The following is a 17,480-nucleotide window of genomic DNA, read 5'->3' on the forward strand; positions in this document are numbered from 1 at the left end:
TGAGGTTCTCAGACTGCACTTGAGAAGTGTCGTGGATGGCCTCTCATTAGACACGTGCACCATACAAGAGTGTGAGAGATAGGGTAGTGGGAGCAGGAAAAAACTGTATGTTTCTTCGCTTAGACTTCTGCGATTTTGGAGTGCGTGGATGCTCAAAGGGCGTGATCACAGGAATCTCCGGCAACTCCAGAATGTCCTGATATAGCTCCCAGTTCTCAATGTCCATGCTTGGTATCTGAAGTTGGTCAAAAACTCCAGCTAAATCGGCGAACGCTGAGATCGTGAGGCGGCGACCCTCATGCGTGAAGGAAAGTCCAAATGGAAAGTTCCACCGGTATAAGATTTTGTTAGACCGGAGCCAGTCGGTTAGGGGTTTCAAAGATCGTCGTTTTCTTAAAGTTGATGGAGCTAGGTCTTGGAAAACCGTAACAGGCGATCCCTCGCACAATATTGTATCCTGGTTCCTGGCCGCCTCCAGCACTGCAGTTTTGACTTGGAAATTCAGAAAGCAGCATATGATATCCCTGGGGGGTTCGGCTGGCTTCGGTTTAGGCCTCAGCGCTCTATGAGCGCGCTCAATAGTGATGTCCATCTGAAGCTCTGGGCCTAGCAGGGACTTGCACAGCGCCATGACAGTGGCTGGAATATCAGCGGCAGTGATTGATTCGGGTATCCCCCTGAACCGAAGATTATTCCTCCGTCCTCGGTTTTCCTGGTCCTCCATAGCGCTGTGGAGGTCGTTCAGGTGAGCATGACATTTCTGCAGGGAGGATGCTGTGGCTGACTGGTGGGCTATAATCGCGGCCTGGTGTGTCTCTAAGAAGACCACTCTGTCCCCGACATGTAGCATCTCCTGTCGCATGGCCGTTAGTTCAGACAGAACAGGCTCCATTGCCTTGCTAAGCGTCTGCTTCAGGAACTTGCGCGTGATCGGGAGTGCAGTTCTGTTGTGGGAATCTTCGGCGTCCGACTCCCCTTCAGAGAAATCTGCTGCACGCTCACTAACCTTTAGTGAAGGTGTCGGCGCCATCTTGGGCTCCCGGGCCGCAACTCTGGCGGCTGCTTTTCTGATGAATTTGTCCATTTCTCCACTCTGATTCGCCGTTCTGTTGGAGCTGGACGAGTCCCCACACCTAGCTTGGCCTATCTTGACCATTTCTCTGGCAGTCGGCTAATGTATGCTGGTGCTTTGTAGGATCTGTAGCGGAGAGCTCCTGACTACGCTGCCATCACAGTCTGGCGCTAGCTCTGCCCCCCTTATGTCGTCATTTTGATATATAATATGTACAGTTTCATGTGATAATGGAGATGGTTTTGGTTGGCATGGATGTTTTATTTTTTGTTTTATTTGTATTCTATTATTATTTTATATTTAACTTATTTTGTTAAATATATTTTTACTAAATAAAAAGACCTCTGGGGTTCACTAACCATTTCTTTTTATTTTGCACTTTTTATTTTTATTTTATCATTTTTTTTAGCATTTTATTATTTTATTAATTATTTTTTTTTTTCCTTCAATGTCACTTTCTACTTGCAGACGAGGTGGGCATTTAGGGGTGTGAAATTCTCCCCATCATTTGCAAATATTTTATGTGCCATTGGGAAGAATTCTACCTTATGAGGGAGGACAATATTTGTTGCCCTCTATCATATGGTATGGTAGATAAATCAATATTATCATGGTTTGGTACTGCAGAGACAGTGATTTTCTCAATTTGGTTAGATATATCAACAAAATTTAGATGAGTTTACAATTCACGTATCAGTTATCTGCTAGTGATATCCCTTTTCTTGATCTCAGGTTATCTAGTGATGGCAAGAGGGTGGTTTGTAGAAATTATATGAAAGACACCAGTTGTCACACTGTACTACTGGCCTCTCCTTGCCACCGTAGATATGTGAATAATGGAAGTCCATTTGGTGAGACCATTAGAATCCGTAGAAATTGCTCTGAGGATCCCACTTTTCATAATTATATATAAGGTTTAAGCAAAGGGGTTATGGGAAACGTATTCTTATATAAGCAAGGAAAAAATTAGACATATTGATAGACAGAAGTTAATATGTCACAATTCGGATAGGATTATGAATAACAAAAAGCAATAATTATTGATTTGAAGCAATTGAGGTTAGTACCTAAGTATAGTCAGCAATTTAATTAAATACAGAACATTATCATTAAATATCTTCCAATTTTGTTTCAGGATGATAGTATACATTCCATTTTGGATCCGGATATTAAAATTGTCAGTAGAAAGGCTCCCACTTTAGCCTCCATGTTGCCGCCTAGCTTATTTTTGGAGGATTCACATGTACAGTGGATATATAAAAGTCTACAAACCCCTGTTAAAATGTCAGGTTTCTGTGATGTAAAAAAATGAGACAAAGATAAATCATTGCAGAACTTTTTGCACCTTTCATGTGATAAATAAACTGTACCACTCAATTGAAAAACAAATTTAAATCTTTGAGGTGGAGGGTACAAAAGAATTTCCAAGGCATTAGATATACCATGGAACACAGTGAAGACAGTCATCATCAAGTGGCGAAAATATGGCACAACAGTGACATTACCAAGAACTGGACGTCCCTCCAAAATTGATGAAAAGACAAGAAGAAAACTGGTCTGGGAGGCTACCAAGAGGCCTACAGCAACATTAAAGAAGCTTCAGGAATATCTGGCAAGTACTGGCTGTGTGGTACATGTGACAACAATCTCCCATATTCTTCATATGTCTGGGCTATGGGGTAGAGTGGCAAGACGAAAGCCTTTTCTTACAAAGAAAAACATCCAAGCCAGGCTACATTTTGCAAAAACACATCTGAAGTCTCCCAAAAGCATGTGGGAAAAGGTGTTAAGGTCTGATGAAACCAAGGTTGAACTTTTTGGCCATAATTCCAAAAGATATGTTTGGTGCAAAAACAACACTGCACATCACCAAAAGAACACCATACCCACAGTGAAGCATGGTGGTGGCAGCATCATGCTTTGGGGCTGTTTTTCTTCAGCTAGAACTGGGGCCTTAGTTAAGCTAGAGGGAATTATGAACAGTTCCAAATACCAGTCAATATTGGCACAAAACCTTCGGGCTTCTGCTAGAAAGCTGAACATGAAGAGGAACTTCATGTTTCAGCATGACAACGACCCAAAGCATACATCCAAATCCACAAAGGAATGGCTTCACCAGAAGAATATTAAAGTTTTGGAATGATCCAGCCAGAGCCCAGACCTGAATCTGATTAAAAATCTGAGGGGTGATCTGAAGAGGGCTGTGCACAGGAGATGCCCTCACATTCTGACAGATTTGGAGTGTTTTTGCAAAGAAGAGTGGGCAAATCTTGCCAAGTAAAAATGTGCCATGCTGATAGACTCATACCCAAAAAGACTGAGTGCTGCAATATAATCAACAGGGGCTTCAAAAAAGTATCAGTATTATGCAACCATATTATTTTATTTTTATATTTTTTCTTCCCTCTACCTAAAAGATTTCAGTTTGTTTTTCAACTGAGTTGTACAGTTTATAGGTCACATTAAAGGTGGAAAAAGTTCTGAAAGGATTTATCTTTGTCTCATTTTTTTACATCACAGAAACCTGACATTTTAACAGGGGGGTGTAGACTTTTTATATCCACTGTACAAAGACCCACATGGTTGGATATAGTGGAGTGTTACAAATGTGACCGCAGCAAATGTCAGCTATGTAGTTGTTTGAAAATAGAGAAAATCTTTACTACTAGTGTTACGGGTGACGTATTTAAAATAAAATCTTATATCAACTGTAACACTAGTAATGTGATATATTTAGATACATGTAGAAAATGTAATCTTCAGTATGTGAGCTGCACTTGGAACAGCCTCAAAGCACCTCTCTGATATTTCGAATATACTGTAAAATTGGTTAACATTTCAATGCTATCACGACACTTTAGAGATGTCCATAAGGGGGACATGACTGATTTAGATGTCATGGGCATTGAGAGAGTTTTCAAGTCATATCGACAGGGGGGGAAGACACTGAGAATCAATTTAGATATTTTCATTGGATAGTACGATTCCTAAAGGCATGAATAATAGGTATGATCTAATTTTTGAATAGTAATTCGGGTTTCTGTGTTTTTGCAATGTTTACATGTGATCTATTTTTAATTTTGTTTTAACATACCATATTGCACACTTCGACTATTTAATCATTGATTATTCAAACACATGATTGGGGGCGTGCTGTTGCTGGAGGAAGGCTTTTAAGCTAGCAAGGTGTGGATATGCCATGGTCATGATTAAGACGCTACTTTGAAACACTTAGACCGCATTGTACTCTGGTTGCCATGTGGATTTGCCATACGGAAGCAATAAACATTTTGGATTTTAATCGTGGCTTATATGTTGGAATTTTTGTTTTTGTTTTGGCATTTTTCCCTGGTCCGGGATTTCTGTGCACATCTATGGCAAACAAGGGTGAGCTGAAGTTTTTGTTATTTGCTTTATTTTATTATTTTTAATTATATTTACTTACTTTTAGAATATATTTTTGCCACATAATATGCCCCCCAAGAGAACCTTAAAAGACCTCTGGGGGGAGGAAACTGACATTTTTTGGGGGTATTTTGCACTATTTCCATTGTAACTGGGGCATCAAAAGAAGCTCTAGTTACAGAGGACAGCAACTCCTTGTGGGGGCTTTGTACAAGGTAGAGCTGAGCAGAGTCTCAAGATCCAGCAGCTCTGCTCTCCCCCCGAGATACCTGGCTATCATGGGATCGCACACCTGTCTGAGGAGAAGGCATAAGCAGTAGTAAACCGCTACTGTCTTCTTGTCAGGTCCCTTGCTGTCACTGACAGCTGGGGAATCAACCTGCTCCTGATAGAGTCCTGGAGCAGGACCTTTAATCCAGCAGCGTATGGGGGCTCCAGTGAGAAACACAGCTGATTGCATGAACAACTGTATTGCTATCCATCAAGATGGGGGCCGCAAACTGTGGCTCTGAGAGTCATACGGGAAAAAAACATTGTTACGTTATATTAGATGCTGTCTATCAAGATGGCTTTTGGCAGTAAATTTTAAGCTGAATGATCAAGGTAGGTGGGGTGGGGGGTTTATGGAGACAAGTGGCTCATAAATGGTAAAAGTACAGTGACTATTTAAAGGGGTTGCTGACCTTTCTGCCAGAACCCCATACCCCATGTGGCTAGACCTGTGTGGGAAACCATACTTACCTGTCACTGGGGTCTGACTCTTTTGCTTTCCCACCACAAATGACTTTCTCTGGTCCTCACTTGTCATCCTGTTTGACATGGGTCAATTGACAGCTTTAGCCAACAATTAATAACTGGCTGCAGTGGTGATATATCCCACATGCATCATGTGACCCAGTTACGTGACACATGGGGGACACGTCACCCGCTTCAGTCATTGGCGATAGCGGCCACATGAGCCATGTCAGACAGGATAACACGTGGGAACCAGAGTGAGGCAGTGGCGGTGGGAGGAATGAATGAACTGGAACCCAGTGGCAGGGAGAAAGTAAGTATGTCTCCTTCTTTATGCAGGTCCTGCCACGTGGGGGGGTATGCCCTAAAGACCCCCAAGGGTGAACAACCCCTTTAAGATTTAGATCTTATCCAGTTAAACAAGGGCCAGAGTAAAGTTTCTGAACATTTGAGTCAATACAGGTCACCAAAAGTGGTACTGCACCAAACATTACAATTATTTTATCATGCAAAATGATTCTACCAGTCATGTTCAGTACATATTGATGTTATGCCACCTTGGGTACTGAAACAGACCATTAGATGATACGGTTTTAGTGCATTTGTGATAATTCACAATGAATACATGCACATATCTTTTGATATATGCTGTAACTTCCACAAGAAATGGGATCATGACAATGAGATACTTTGTCCGATGTAAAGGATTTTCATCTTGCTGCAACAGCTTTTTTGCTTCTCATACACAATTTACATTAGCAAATTCAAAGAAAAGCCTATGACGCCTTGCCAATTACAATACATCACAATTCCCTAGCTGTCCAGCTTAAAGGCAAATTCTCTAATACCTCAAAACACACAAATGTCCATACCAGTCATCATGGCTCCCACAGGCTAGCATCACTCAATCTTCCTTAAATTTTGTGAGTGGTTTACACCTTTGTTTCAGCTAATGGCAGCTAATGAGATCATCCTGAATATAGACTGGTACCTTTACTGGTTTTTATGTAAATAATATTTAATAGTTGCTATGGTGGGTATATACGTATAGCAGGATGAACTCCATGCCTTAGTGTATGTTTCACAATAGTCAGGCCATTTTTCTGTATGTATATCCTGTGTCTACTGGTTCAATTTGCATATCTGATGGTTTCAACAGGAAGCTTTGTGTAGTGAGATAAACTCTCTTATAGAAAATATTTGAACCTGCTTTTTAAAAACACATTTACATATATCATACCAGCACGTATATTTAAACCTACGGAGATAGCCTAGACATATTTAACAAGAAAGCTTATAGCTTATACTTATTAGTACAGTATAAGGACTTAATACTAATAACTATACTAATAAGATTATACTTTTAGTATAAGAACTTTAGTTGTTTTGCCACTTGTCTGTGAAAAATTAAACCATGTTATCTTCTTTAGATTTTCAACAATTGAATTGACATGTTTGATTTATGGTCATAATAACAGCTAATAGTCATTCATCCTATGTTAAATTTAGTTGCACAACTTATTAAAAATCTATATTTGCTTAATGATTATGTTCTAGGAAGAACGTCTGAGGATTTCCCATTGTGAAAGCTACTTTTGTTTGTATTCTTTGTACTGCAAGATGAAGAACCAGACAAGGATGCAATGTTCTCATCAGCGTTGTAATATCCAGCAGGCTGTTTTAGCAGAGGGCCAGCTTCTGGAATTCACAGCTTCTGGCATAACCAGATGCTGGGAAACGCTGGATCACCATTGACTACAATAGGATCTGGTGGGGATACAGCTGAATCAATGGCAGCTTAAGGCTCCATTCACAGGTCCGCAACGTTTTTCGCGGATCTACGGAGCCACGGACCCGCAAAACACGGAAAGTGGGAATGTGCGGACCGCACATTGCCGGCACTAATAGAATATGCCTGTTCTTGTCCGCAATTGCGGACAAGAATAGGACATGTTCTATTTTTTTGCGGAACGGAAGTGCGGACCTGGACGTGCTGCCCCATAGGAATGAATGGGTCCGCAATTCTGTTCCGCAAAATGTGGAACGAAATTGCGGACATGTGAATGTTGCTTTAGGCTGGACAAAAATTCCTGCATGCATGAAATATTGTCCGGATGAAAGTTGGTAGAGATGAGCGAATCGAATCGCACAAATTTGATCCGAATTTCAGGATAAATTTGATTCGCCTCAAAGCCGAAGTTCCTCGTGCTTCGTGTTAGTGAATTGATTTAACCTGAAACAGTGTAAAAATTCCACAATTCAGAGAGAAGTATTCAATTGTAGCTAAATTATATAAGCATATTAATTAAATGAGTTGTTGAAGTTAATAAAAAACCTGGTGAGAGGCAGGGACAGTGTTAAAATAACAAAGGAAGTTTTACTCACTGGTTCAAACTCCCTTTGCTCCAGCAACACCACTCTGATCCTGCCCACCACTGCAGACATGATGTCATCTTCTTGGCTGCAGCAGTGACGTGCCTGAATACTGCACATAGCCACTGCAACCAATCACTAGCTTCAGCGGTATACCTCATAAGACTTTTGAGGCCAGTGGCTGGCTACAGTGGTTACATGTTGTATGGACAGGGCACTGCTGAAGCCATGTAAAAAGGAGGACCAGGGCAGAGTTGCTGAAGCAAAAAGGGTTTAAATAGGTAAGTATAACTTTAAGTCATTATAACACCTTCCCTGCCTTTCAGCAGATTTTTTTCTTAGCTTGGACAACCCCTTTAAAGCGAACCTGTCACGATGAAAATGCAGTGCAGTCAGCAGCATGTGCAGTGAGCCCCCTTGGGAGCCGGCATAGAGAATGAGAATGGTATTTGCCCTAATTTAGTATAGCTGTGTTATTGTGTCCTAGCTCAGGCCGTTGCTCCCTGGGGTCCGTTGCAGTGAAAGTTGTAGCACTGAATAATGAGGCCAGACTTGAAAGTCCTTTTACTAAGTGCAACGTAAAACTTGAAAATACAAACGGTAGAAGTAGGTTTTAGTGCAATTCTGTTCTGGCACCGGCCGAGGAGGTATGGTGGCAGGTTGGATGGCTGCACTTAGATGTTACTGGCCTAGTGGTAGTTTGGTGATGAGGGTGTCCTTGGCCTGCTTTACCTCACCTTGCAGCCAGGTAAGCAGAAACTGGTTGTAACAGGTCAGTCTGCTGTCTCTGTTTCCAAGACCCCACTTGAGTCAATTCTAGAAAGTTGGTGCTCTAGGAGCTGCTTCCTCACTCTCAGGCAGGAGAGAGTCCTCTCCCTTCACTTCTCCATCTAACTCTAACTATAGAATGCTGACTCACACTAGACTTGTCTGCTCTCCTAGGAAAGTTGGAACAGGTTAAGCCCTGTTACAGTCAGCCATTGCCACATAATACCTCCTTCCGCTGGACAAAATGACATAATACAAGAGCCAAATATAACATTGCACAGATTCCTGGGGTATTACACATGTTACAGAGCTGAAGAAGCTGAGAAGATTGTTATATAGTTTTCTGGAAATTGATTCAATGTAACAAGTGATTTGGTATAACTTGTATTTTATTCATTGAAATGCTCTTTCTTAGCTCAGTAGCCATCTAGGTGATGTTGTCAGCTACCTATGTGCAGTAAACCAGATGGGAGGGGTGAGGATGGGAATGATAGTAGTGGTTGTGAGGTGGGTGTCCAGCTCCCATGCTACCTGGGGCTGTGTATAGTGGGGGGGGGGGGGGGGGGGAGGTTGCACCTAATGGTAATATTCCCCTGGGACACATCCTGATCATGGGTCTCCTTACTGCTGGATGCCCTTGATGTTGGTAGTTGTGAGTTGCAAGGCAGGCAATGGTAAAAATGGATTAGACAGTTGAACAAGTAAACACAGAGGGGGTCATTTATGAGGGGAGCTGGAGTAGATTTAGGCTGGCGGTGGATGTGCCTAAGTTAAGAAGAGGCTGGCACCTCTTCATAACTTAGGAGCTTCAAGCGCCAGCGCAGGGTTATTAAGACCGGCATCTAAAATGACCCCAAGAGTTTTTACTAAATCTTCAGGTATTCTTCTATAAAATGGAGGCACAGTTCTTGGACAGGTACAATCATTGCTGAGTCTGCATTAATGGGTTAATTCCAGGAGCTCTCTAAAGAGATACACTTTCAAATAATCTGTTCTATACTTCCCAGTTCAACTCTCAAGCAGCAGAAATACAAACAGGGGTCAATAGCCTTTACACTATCCTTGAACAATTGCTGCAATTCTGCATATGACCAGGGGCTGTGACCTTTAGACATAGCCAAGTGCTGTGAAGTCTATAGCCTTGTGCATAACCTTTACAGATTCCCAAGAACATGGCTGCTCAACCTTCTTAGGTATACCGAACTACAATTCTTCTCTGGGATGCTCCCTGGTCTCATCCCTGTATTTAGCTGCTCACATTTCAGCTACAAGATGTTGACTAATCTAACTAAACAACAAGCCCAGGGGTTAGGGCCTATCCCTTCCTGGTTACTTTCTCTAGGAGGTGGTAATTAACCCTACAATTCAACGTTCATATGATGCATAAAACAGAAAACTGTTTGGAATTAAATCAAATCACAAACATCATAAACAAATCACATTACATATCTGACACTGTCTTTGATCACTTAGCAGTCCCTTAGAGCAGAAGCAATTTTGGTCCAAATGCCAAAGTCCCATTTTCCAAATCTTATACACTACTCACAAAAAAATATATTTTGATATTTGGCTTGTGGGTGAAATTTCAGGATGAACCTAAAATGCACTCTAACCTTTACAGGTGAATTTAATGTGACCTTCTCTAAACTTTTGAATGCACACATCCAACTGTTCAATGTTTCAGTACTTTTTGCACAACTTGCTGTTCTCTAACAAGGAGCTTAAAGGCAAAATTCATGGATCTCCCAATACATTTCCTGGTTCAATTAGAATTTGTATTTAAACAGTCTTCCTCATCATGCTGTTCACATTTTGACATCATGAGACCAAGACAACACTTAACAATTGATCAACAGTACCTAGCCATTGTGAGGCTTCAAGCAGGATGTTCTCAGACGGAAGTGGCCACTGAGCTTAGAGTTCACAGAGTGCCATCAGTAGGTTGCAACAGAAATACAGAGAAACTGGAAGACTCACAGAAAGGCATAGAAGTGGACATCCTTTGGCCACATCCCACACTGATGACCATTTCATTGTGAACAATGCCCTGCGGAAGCGGATGACTAATGCCACAGAACTCCAGGCACATTTAAAGGAGGTGAGAGAAACCTAAGTGTCACATCAGGCCATTCGAAACCATTTACATCAGTGTGATCTGCCTGCTAGATGACCTGCAAGGGTACCTGACTACAGGCATCATAGTCTTGCATTGGCCAGGGAGCATCTACACTGGACGAGGGAGCAGTGGCCCTCAGTGATAGTCACTGATGAAAGTCAATTCATGCTTAACAGAAATGATGGCAGCCAACGATGTTGAAGACGTCAAGGAGAGCACTATGCATCCGCCATAGACGAGGCTTTGGTGGTGGTGATGTTAAAGTGTGGGCAGGTGTGTCTAGTCAATGCAGAACTGCCCTATGCTTTGTGAATGGTACAGTGATAAGCCCATACTGCTTGAAAAACATCATTAATCCAGTCATTGGGCCTCTGCATCAACAACACAGGCCTAATTTCATCTTAACCAATGAAAATGTGCCAGCTCGTCGAGGTTGCATAATTAGGGAACAACTGCTGGAGACTGGGGTACCGCAAATGGAGTGGACTGTACTTTCTCCAGACCTGAATCCCATTGAAAAGCTAGGCCAGGGATGGCCAACCTGAGGCTCTCCAGCTGTTGCAAAACTAACAGCATGCCCAGATTGCCTACAGCAGGGCATGATGGGAGTTGTAGTTTTACAACAGTTGGAGAGCCACAGGTTGGCCATCCCTGACCCAGGGTATCAGCTGAGTCACCTTGTAGAGGCTTGTAACTCTATACCCCAGAACCTCAATGACCTGAGGGCGCCCTTCAAGAAGAGTGGGATGAAGTAGGGTGGTGCCAGAGATTATATGGCTGCAGAAATTCAGCATTAACCCATGTGGGCTGGTTATTGGTAATTTATACTACACAAGTAAATTCATTGACAGTAAGAAAGGTCCAGAATTTTCAATTCTGCACACATGTATTAGGTCTTTTAAAGATATCCAGGTTGAAGATCTTTTGCCATGCAGACTTTCTTGCAGAACAATAAAGCACTGTATACATGAAATACAGTTTTACAGTAGACACAAATACTTCCCATGGTTGTATATGGAGACTAGTTTCTCTCTTATATCAGGGAGAACAATCTTTCCTGTTTTAGGCATAAAGGGTTGTACTTTTTTTATCTCCAGATATATATTTATATCCAGGGCTGGCGTTGGCAAACTGGGCAATTGCCCAGGGCCCCCCTGCTTTAGTCCCTGCAGAAAGTTGAACAGTCTGGGGCTCCAGAGTGTGGAATTTCCTGGCTTAGTTGTCCCTGCTCTGACTCCATATATAGATGTGTCCATATATGGAATCAGTGTTATGAACATGCAAGAGGTATTCCCAAGAATGGTCACTATGCCTGGGGACACCCTGTGTATATAAGGTTAATTTAGACTCTAATTTTGAAATGTTTCTGTGGGGATTCAAACTCACAACTATGTGCAAAAAGGCAAGAACCTTAACCACTGAGCTATAGAGCTCAATGCTAAGTCATTACTGAAAAACCTCATGTCATATGATCTGTCATTACATATACACACCTTTTTTGAAAGGCCCCGAAGGCTGCAACACCTAAACAAGAGGCATCACTAACAAAAAACTGCCATGAAGACCAAGGAACTCTCCAAACAAGTAAGGGACAATATTATTGAGAAGTATAAGTCAGGGTTAGGTTATAAAAAAATATCCAAATCTTTGAAGATGCCCAGGAGCACCATCAAATCTATCCTAAGCAAATGGAAAGAACATGGCACAACAGCAAACCTGCCACGAGACGGCCGCCCACCAAAACTCATGGACCGGGCAAGGAGCGCATTAATCAGAGAGGCAGCGCAAAGACCTAAGGAAACCCTGGAGGATCTGCAGAGTTCCACAGCGGAGTATCTGTACATAGGATGACAATATGGCATACGCTCCATACAGTTGGGCTTTATGGCAGAGTAGCCAGAAGAAAGCTATTACTTTCACCTAAAAACCAAAAGGCACGTTGTGAGTTTGCGAAAAGGCATGTGGGAGACTCCCAAAATGTATGGAGGAAGGTGCTCTGGTCTGATGAGACTATAATTTAACTTTTCAGCCATCAAAGAAAACGCTATGTCTGGAGCAAACCCAACACATCACATCACCCAAAGATCAGCAGCTGGGACTGGGAAACTGGTCAGAGTTGAGGGAAAGATGGATGGTGCTTAATACAGGGATATTCTTGAGCAAAACCTGTACCACTCTGTGTGTGATTTGAGACTAGGACGGAGGTTCACCTTCCAGCAGGACAATGACCTCAAACATACTGCGAAAGCAACACTTGAGTGGTTTAAGGGGAAACATGTAAATGTGTTGGAATGGCCTAGTCAAAGCCTACATCTCAATCCAATAGAAAATCTGTGGTAAGACTTAAAGATTGCTGTTCACAAGCTCAACCCATCCAACTTGAAGGAGCTGGAGCAGTTTTTGCAAGGAGGAATGGGCAAAAATCCCAGTGATAAGATGTGGCAAGCTCATAGAGACTTATCCAAAGCGACTTAGAGCTGCGATTGCCGCAAAAGGTGGCTCTACCAAATATTTTGTCCTATTTGTTGTTTGCTTCACAATAATAATAATAATAATTAAAAAAAAATCTTCAAAGTTGTGGGCATGTTTTGTAAATTAAATGATGCAAATCCTCAAACAGTCCATGTTAATTCCAGGTTGTGAGGCACCATAATACGAAAAAAGTCAAGAGGGTGAATACTTTTGCAAGGCACTGTATATACTGAGGGCACTGCAGAAGTTGCGATTTTAACTAAAAACCCAATGAAATGTATGTTTTTAAGGTCCATTGTTAACAAATTCAAATTTAGATCTATCAATCTAGATACATCTAGATAGATAGATAGATAGATAGACAGAGTAGGTTTCATGTGGCTGTAACTGTAATCTATGGTGTTGTGGGATAGTTGTCTGCACCTTCTAAGCAAATGGTCTTCAACCAGCAGCCCAAACAAAGAAGTCAGCTACCATTCAGAACAGGAGGTTTTACATGTGAGCTACCCATGCCTGGTCGTGTCAGTGCCTGGTTTAATTATCCTGTCTACACCTCTGATTGGATTCCAAGTCCTGAATGGCTTGATGTCACAAGTCTCTGAATGGCTTTTCAGCCAGCGCTAGACTGGTCAGATTGAATAGCCATGCAATAGCTGCCCACGCCACTCCTGATCTTCCCTAGAGTTATACCACAGACCAGAGTGGCAACTGCTGGGCAGGTAAGTATAGCAACAATAAACACAAAGAGCTGTGCAGCAAAAAGTGTGAAAGTCTGTGATTAGTTCTGTACACATTTCTGAGGAGGGTTAGGTTTGCATGTTATGGGGATACAAAACAGGTTGTGTAAGTACATTGTGGTTGGCAACACTGTGATGGAACATTGTGGCTTGCTGTAATGATAAACCATATGATAACACCATAGCTGTCTCTATAAGGACTCTAAAGGGCATGTCTATGCTAACATTTAGCCAGGACATGCTGACTAATAAGGTTCATTTGCATAAATATACAGTATTTTCATTTTTTTCCCATCAAGTATTGACATTGTAACAAATTCAATGTTTCCATAGATGTCTGGTGAATATGCCCCGCTCCTCTCTGGTTCACGCTCTTGCAGTTCCTACTCTTCTGCCACGGGCTCTCTTACATTGCTCTTATATACATCTTCCTTGCCATCCACATCACAATCTGATCCACAGATGGTCTTCTCTGGAGGACAGTACTCTGCAGAAGAGTTATGCATTGCAGCTGCCAAATCTTGCGGTAAGAGGAGTAAATTAAATTTTAAGTAAGCAATTGCATACATTTTCTCTTAGGAGAATGGTGTGGTTTAGATATACATGTCGCAATGAATACTTCACTCATGACAGACATGGTTAAGTACTGTTTTACTAATTATTTTTGTTCATACTGAAGGACAAAATTAACCCCTTAGGGACACAGCCTTATTTCACCTTAAAGGCCAGGCCATTTTTTGCAAATCTGACCAGTGTCAATTTAAGTTCTGATAACTTTAAAACGCTTTGACTTATTCAGACCATCCTGAGATTGTTTTTTCATCACTTATTGTACTTCATGACATTGGAAAAATGAAGTAAAAAAAAAAATTTTTTTTGCACAAAAAATTACCTAATTTACCAAAAATTGGGAAAAATTAGCAAATTTCAAAGTTTCAGTTTCTCTACTTCTGTAATACATAGAAATACCCCAAAAAATGTGATGACTTTACATTCCCTATATGTCTACTTCATGTTTAAATTATTTTGGGAATTATATTTTTTGGGGATGTTACAAAGCTTAGAAGTTTAGAAGCAAATCTTGAGATTTTTCAGAAATTTACAAAAACTCAATTTTTAGGGACCAGTTCAGATCTAAAGTCACTTTGCGAGGCTTACATAATAGAAACCACCCAAAAATTACCCCATCTAAGAAACGACACCCCTCAAGGTATTCAAAACTGATTTTACATACATTTTTAACCCTTTAGGTGTTGCACAAGAGTTATTGGCAAATGGGGATGAAATTTGAGAATTTAATTTTTTGGTTAAATTTTTCATTTTAACCCATTTTTTCCACTAATAAAGCAAGGGTTAACAGTCAAACAAGACTGTATCTTTATTGCCCTAACTGTGCCGTTTACAGAAACACCCAATATGTGTCCGTAAACTACTGTATGGCCACACAGCAGGGCATAGAGTGAAAGGTGCGCCGTTTGGTTTTTGGAAGGCTGATTTTTATGGACTGGTTTATTTACACCATGTCCCATTTGAAGCCCCCTGATGCACCCCTAGAGCAGAAACTCTCTAAAAGTGACCCCATCTAATAAACTACACCCCTCAAGGTATTCAAAACTGATTTTACATACGTCGTTAACCCTTTAGGTGTTGCACAAGAGTTATTGGCAAATGGGGATGTAATTTGAGAATTTCATTTTTTTGCCTAATTTTCCATTTAACCCATTTTTTCCACTAACAAAGCAAGGGTTAACAGCCAAACAAGACTGTATCTTTATTGCCCTGACTGTGCCGTTTACAGAAAACACCCAATATGTGGCGGTAAACTACTGTACGGCCACACAGCGGGGCGTAGAGTGAAAGGTGCGCCGTTTGGTTTTTGGAGGGCAGATTTTTATGGACTGGTTTATTTACATGGTGTCCTGTTTCAACCCCCCTGATGCACCCCTGGATTAGAAACTCCCTAAAAGTGACCCCATCTAACAAACCACTCCCCTCAAGGTATTCAAATCTGATTTTACATACGTCATTAACCCTTTAGGTGTTGCACAAGAGTTATTGGCAAATGGGGATGTAATTTGAGAATTTCATTTTTTTGCCTAATTTTCCATTTTAACCCATTTTTTCCACTAACAAAGCAAGGGTTAACAGCCAAACAAGACTGTATCTTTATTGCCCTGACTCTTCCGTTTACAGAACCACCTAATATGTGGCCGTAAACTACTGTACGGCCACACAGCGGGGCGTAGAGTGAAAGGTGCGCCGTTTGGTTTTTGGAGGGCTGATTTTTATGGACTGGTTTATTTACACCATGTCCCATTTGAAGCCCCCTGATGCACCCCTAGAGCAGAAATTCCCTAAAAGTGACCCCATCTAAGAAACTACACCCCTCAAGGTATTCAAAATTAACCCCTTAGGGACACAGCCTTATTTCACCTTAAAGGCCAGGCCATTTTTTGCAAATCTGACCAGTGTCATTTTAAGTTCTGATAACTTTAAAACGCTTTGACTTGTTCAGACCATCCTGAGATTGTTTTTTCGTCACTTATTGTACTTCATGACACTGGAAAAATGAAGTAAAAAATAAAAAAAATTTCACAAAAAATTACCTAATTTACCAAAAATTTGGAAAAATTTGCAAATTTCAAAGTTTCAGTTTCTCTACTTCTGTAATACATAGTAATACCCCAAAAATTGTGATGACTTTACATTCCCCATATGTCTACTTCATGTTTAAATTATTTTGGGAATTATATTTTTTGGGGATGTTACAAAGCTTAGAAGTTTAGAAGCAAATCTTGAGATTTTTCAGAAATTTACAAAAACTCAATTTTTAGGGACCAGTTCAGGTCTGAAGTCACTTTGCGAGGCTTACATAATAGAAACCACCCAAAAATTACCCCATCTAAGAAACTACACCCCTTAAGGTATTCAAAACAGATTTTTTTTTGCCTAATTTTCCATTTTAACCCATTTTTTCCACTAACAAAGCAAGGGTTAACAGACAAACAAAACTGTATCTTTATTGCCCTGACTCTGCCAGTTACAGAAACACACAATATGTGGCCGTAAACTACTGTACGGCCACATAGCGGGGCGTAGAGTGAAAAGTGCGCCGTTTGGTTTTTGGAGGGCTGATTTTTATGGACCGGTTTATTTACACTGTGTCCTGTTTCAACCCCCCGATGAACCCCTAGAGCAGAAACTCCCTAAAAATGACCCCATTTTGGAAACTACGGGATAAAGTGGCATGTTTTTGGGGACTATTTTTAGGGTAAATATGATTTTTGGTTGCTCCATATTACATTTTTGTGAGGCAAGGTTACCAAAAATTGAAATTCTGAAATTACATCTCCAATTGCCATTAACTGTTGAGGAACACCTAAAGGGTTAATACAGTTTGTATAACCAGTTTTGAATACCTTGATGGGTGTAGTTTCTTAGATGGGATCACTTTTAGGGAGTTTTTACTCTAGGGGGGCATCAGGGGAGCTTCAAAAGGGACATGGTGTCAATAAAAAAGGCCATCAAAATCGGCCTTCCAGAAACCATGTTGGTCCTTTCCTTTTGCGGCCTCCCTTTTACTGATACAGCAGTTTACGACCACAAATGTGGCGTTTCTGTAAACTGCAGTATCAGGGTAATACATTTTTACTTGTTTGGTTGTTAACCGTTGCTTTGTTACCGGAAAAAATGGATTGAAATGGAAAAGTGCCAAATTATTTTTTTGACCGTGTTAATCTGGGGGTTGGGTCATGAGATATTTTTATAGAGGAGATTCTTACGGATGTGGCGATAACTAATT

General features: G+C 41.1%; 1 protein-coding gene across 2 annotated transcripts in view; it reads left to right on the top strand.

Moving 5' to 3' along the window:
* The window catches only part of JAK3 (Janus kinase 3), a 283,985-nt gene that overhangs the window by 14,446 nt on the left and 252,059 nt on the right, over positions 1–17,480 (top strand). For both annotated transcript variants that reach the window (XM_044285317.1, XM_044285325.1), the window contains exon 2: positions 14,012–14,204. In XM_044285317.1, coding sequence (XP_044141252.1) covers positions 14,012–14,204 — 193 coding nt within the window. The remainder of the gene's footprint in view (positions 1–14,011; positions 14,205–17,480) is intronic.

The sequence above is a fragment of the Bufo gargarizans genome, chromosome 1 (genome assembly GCF_014858855.1).
Source record: "Bufo gargarizans isolate SCDJY-AF-19 chromosome 1, ASM1485885v1, whole genome shotgun sequence".
Taxonomy (NCBI): domain Eukaryota; kingdom Metazoa; phylum Chordata; class Amphibia; order Anura; family Bufonidae; genus Bufo; species Bufo gargarizans.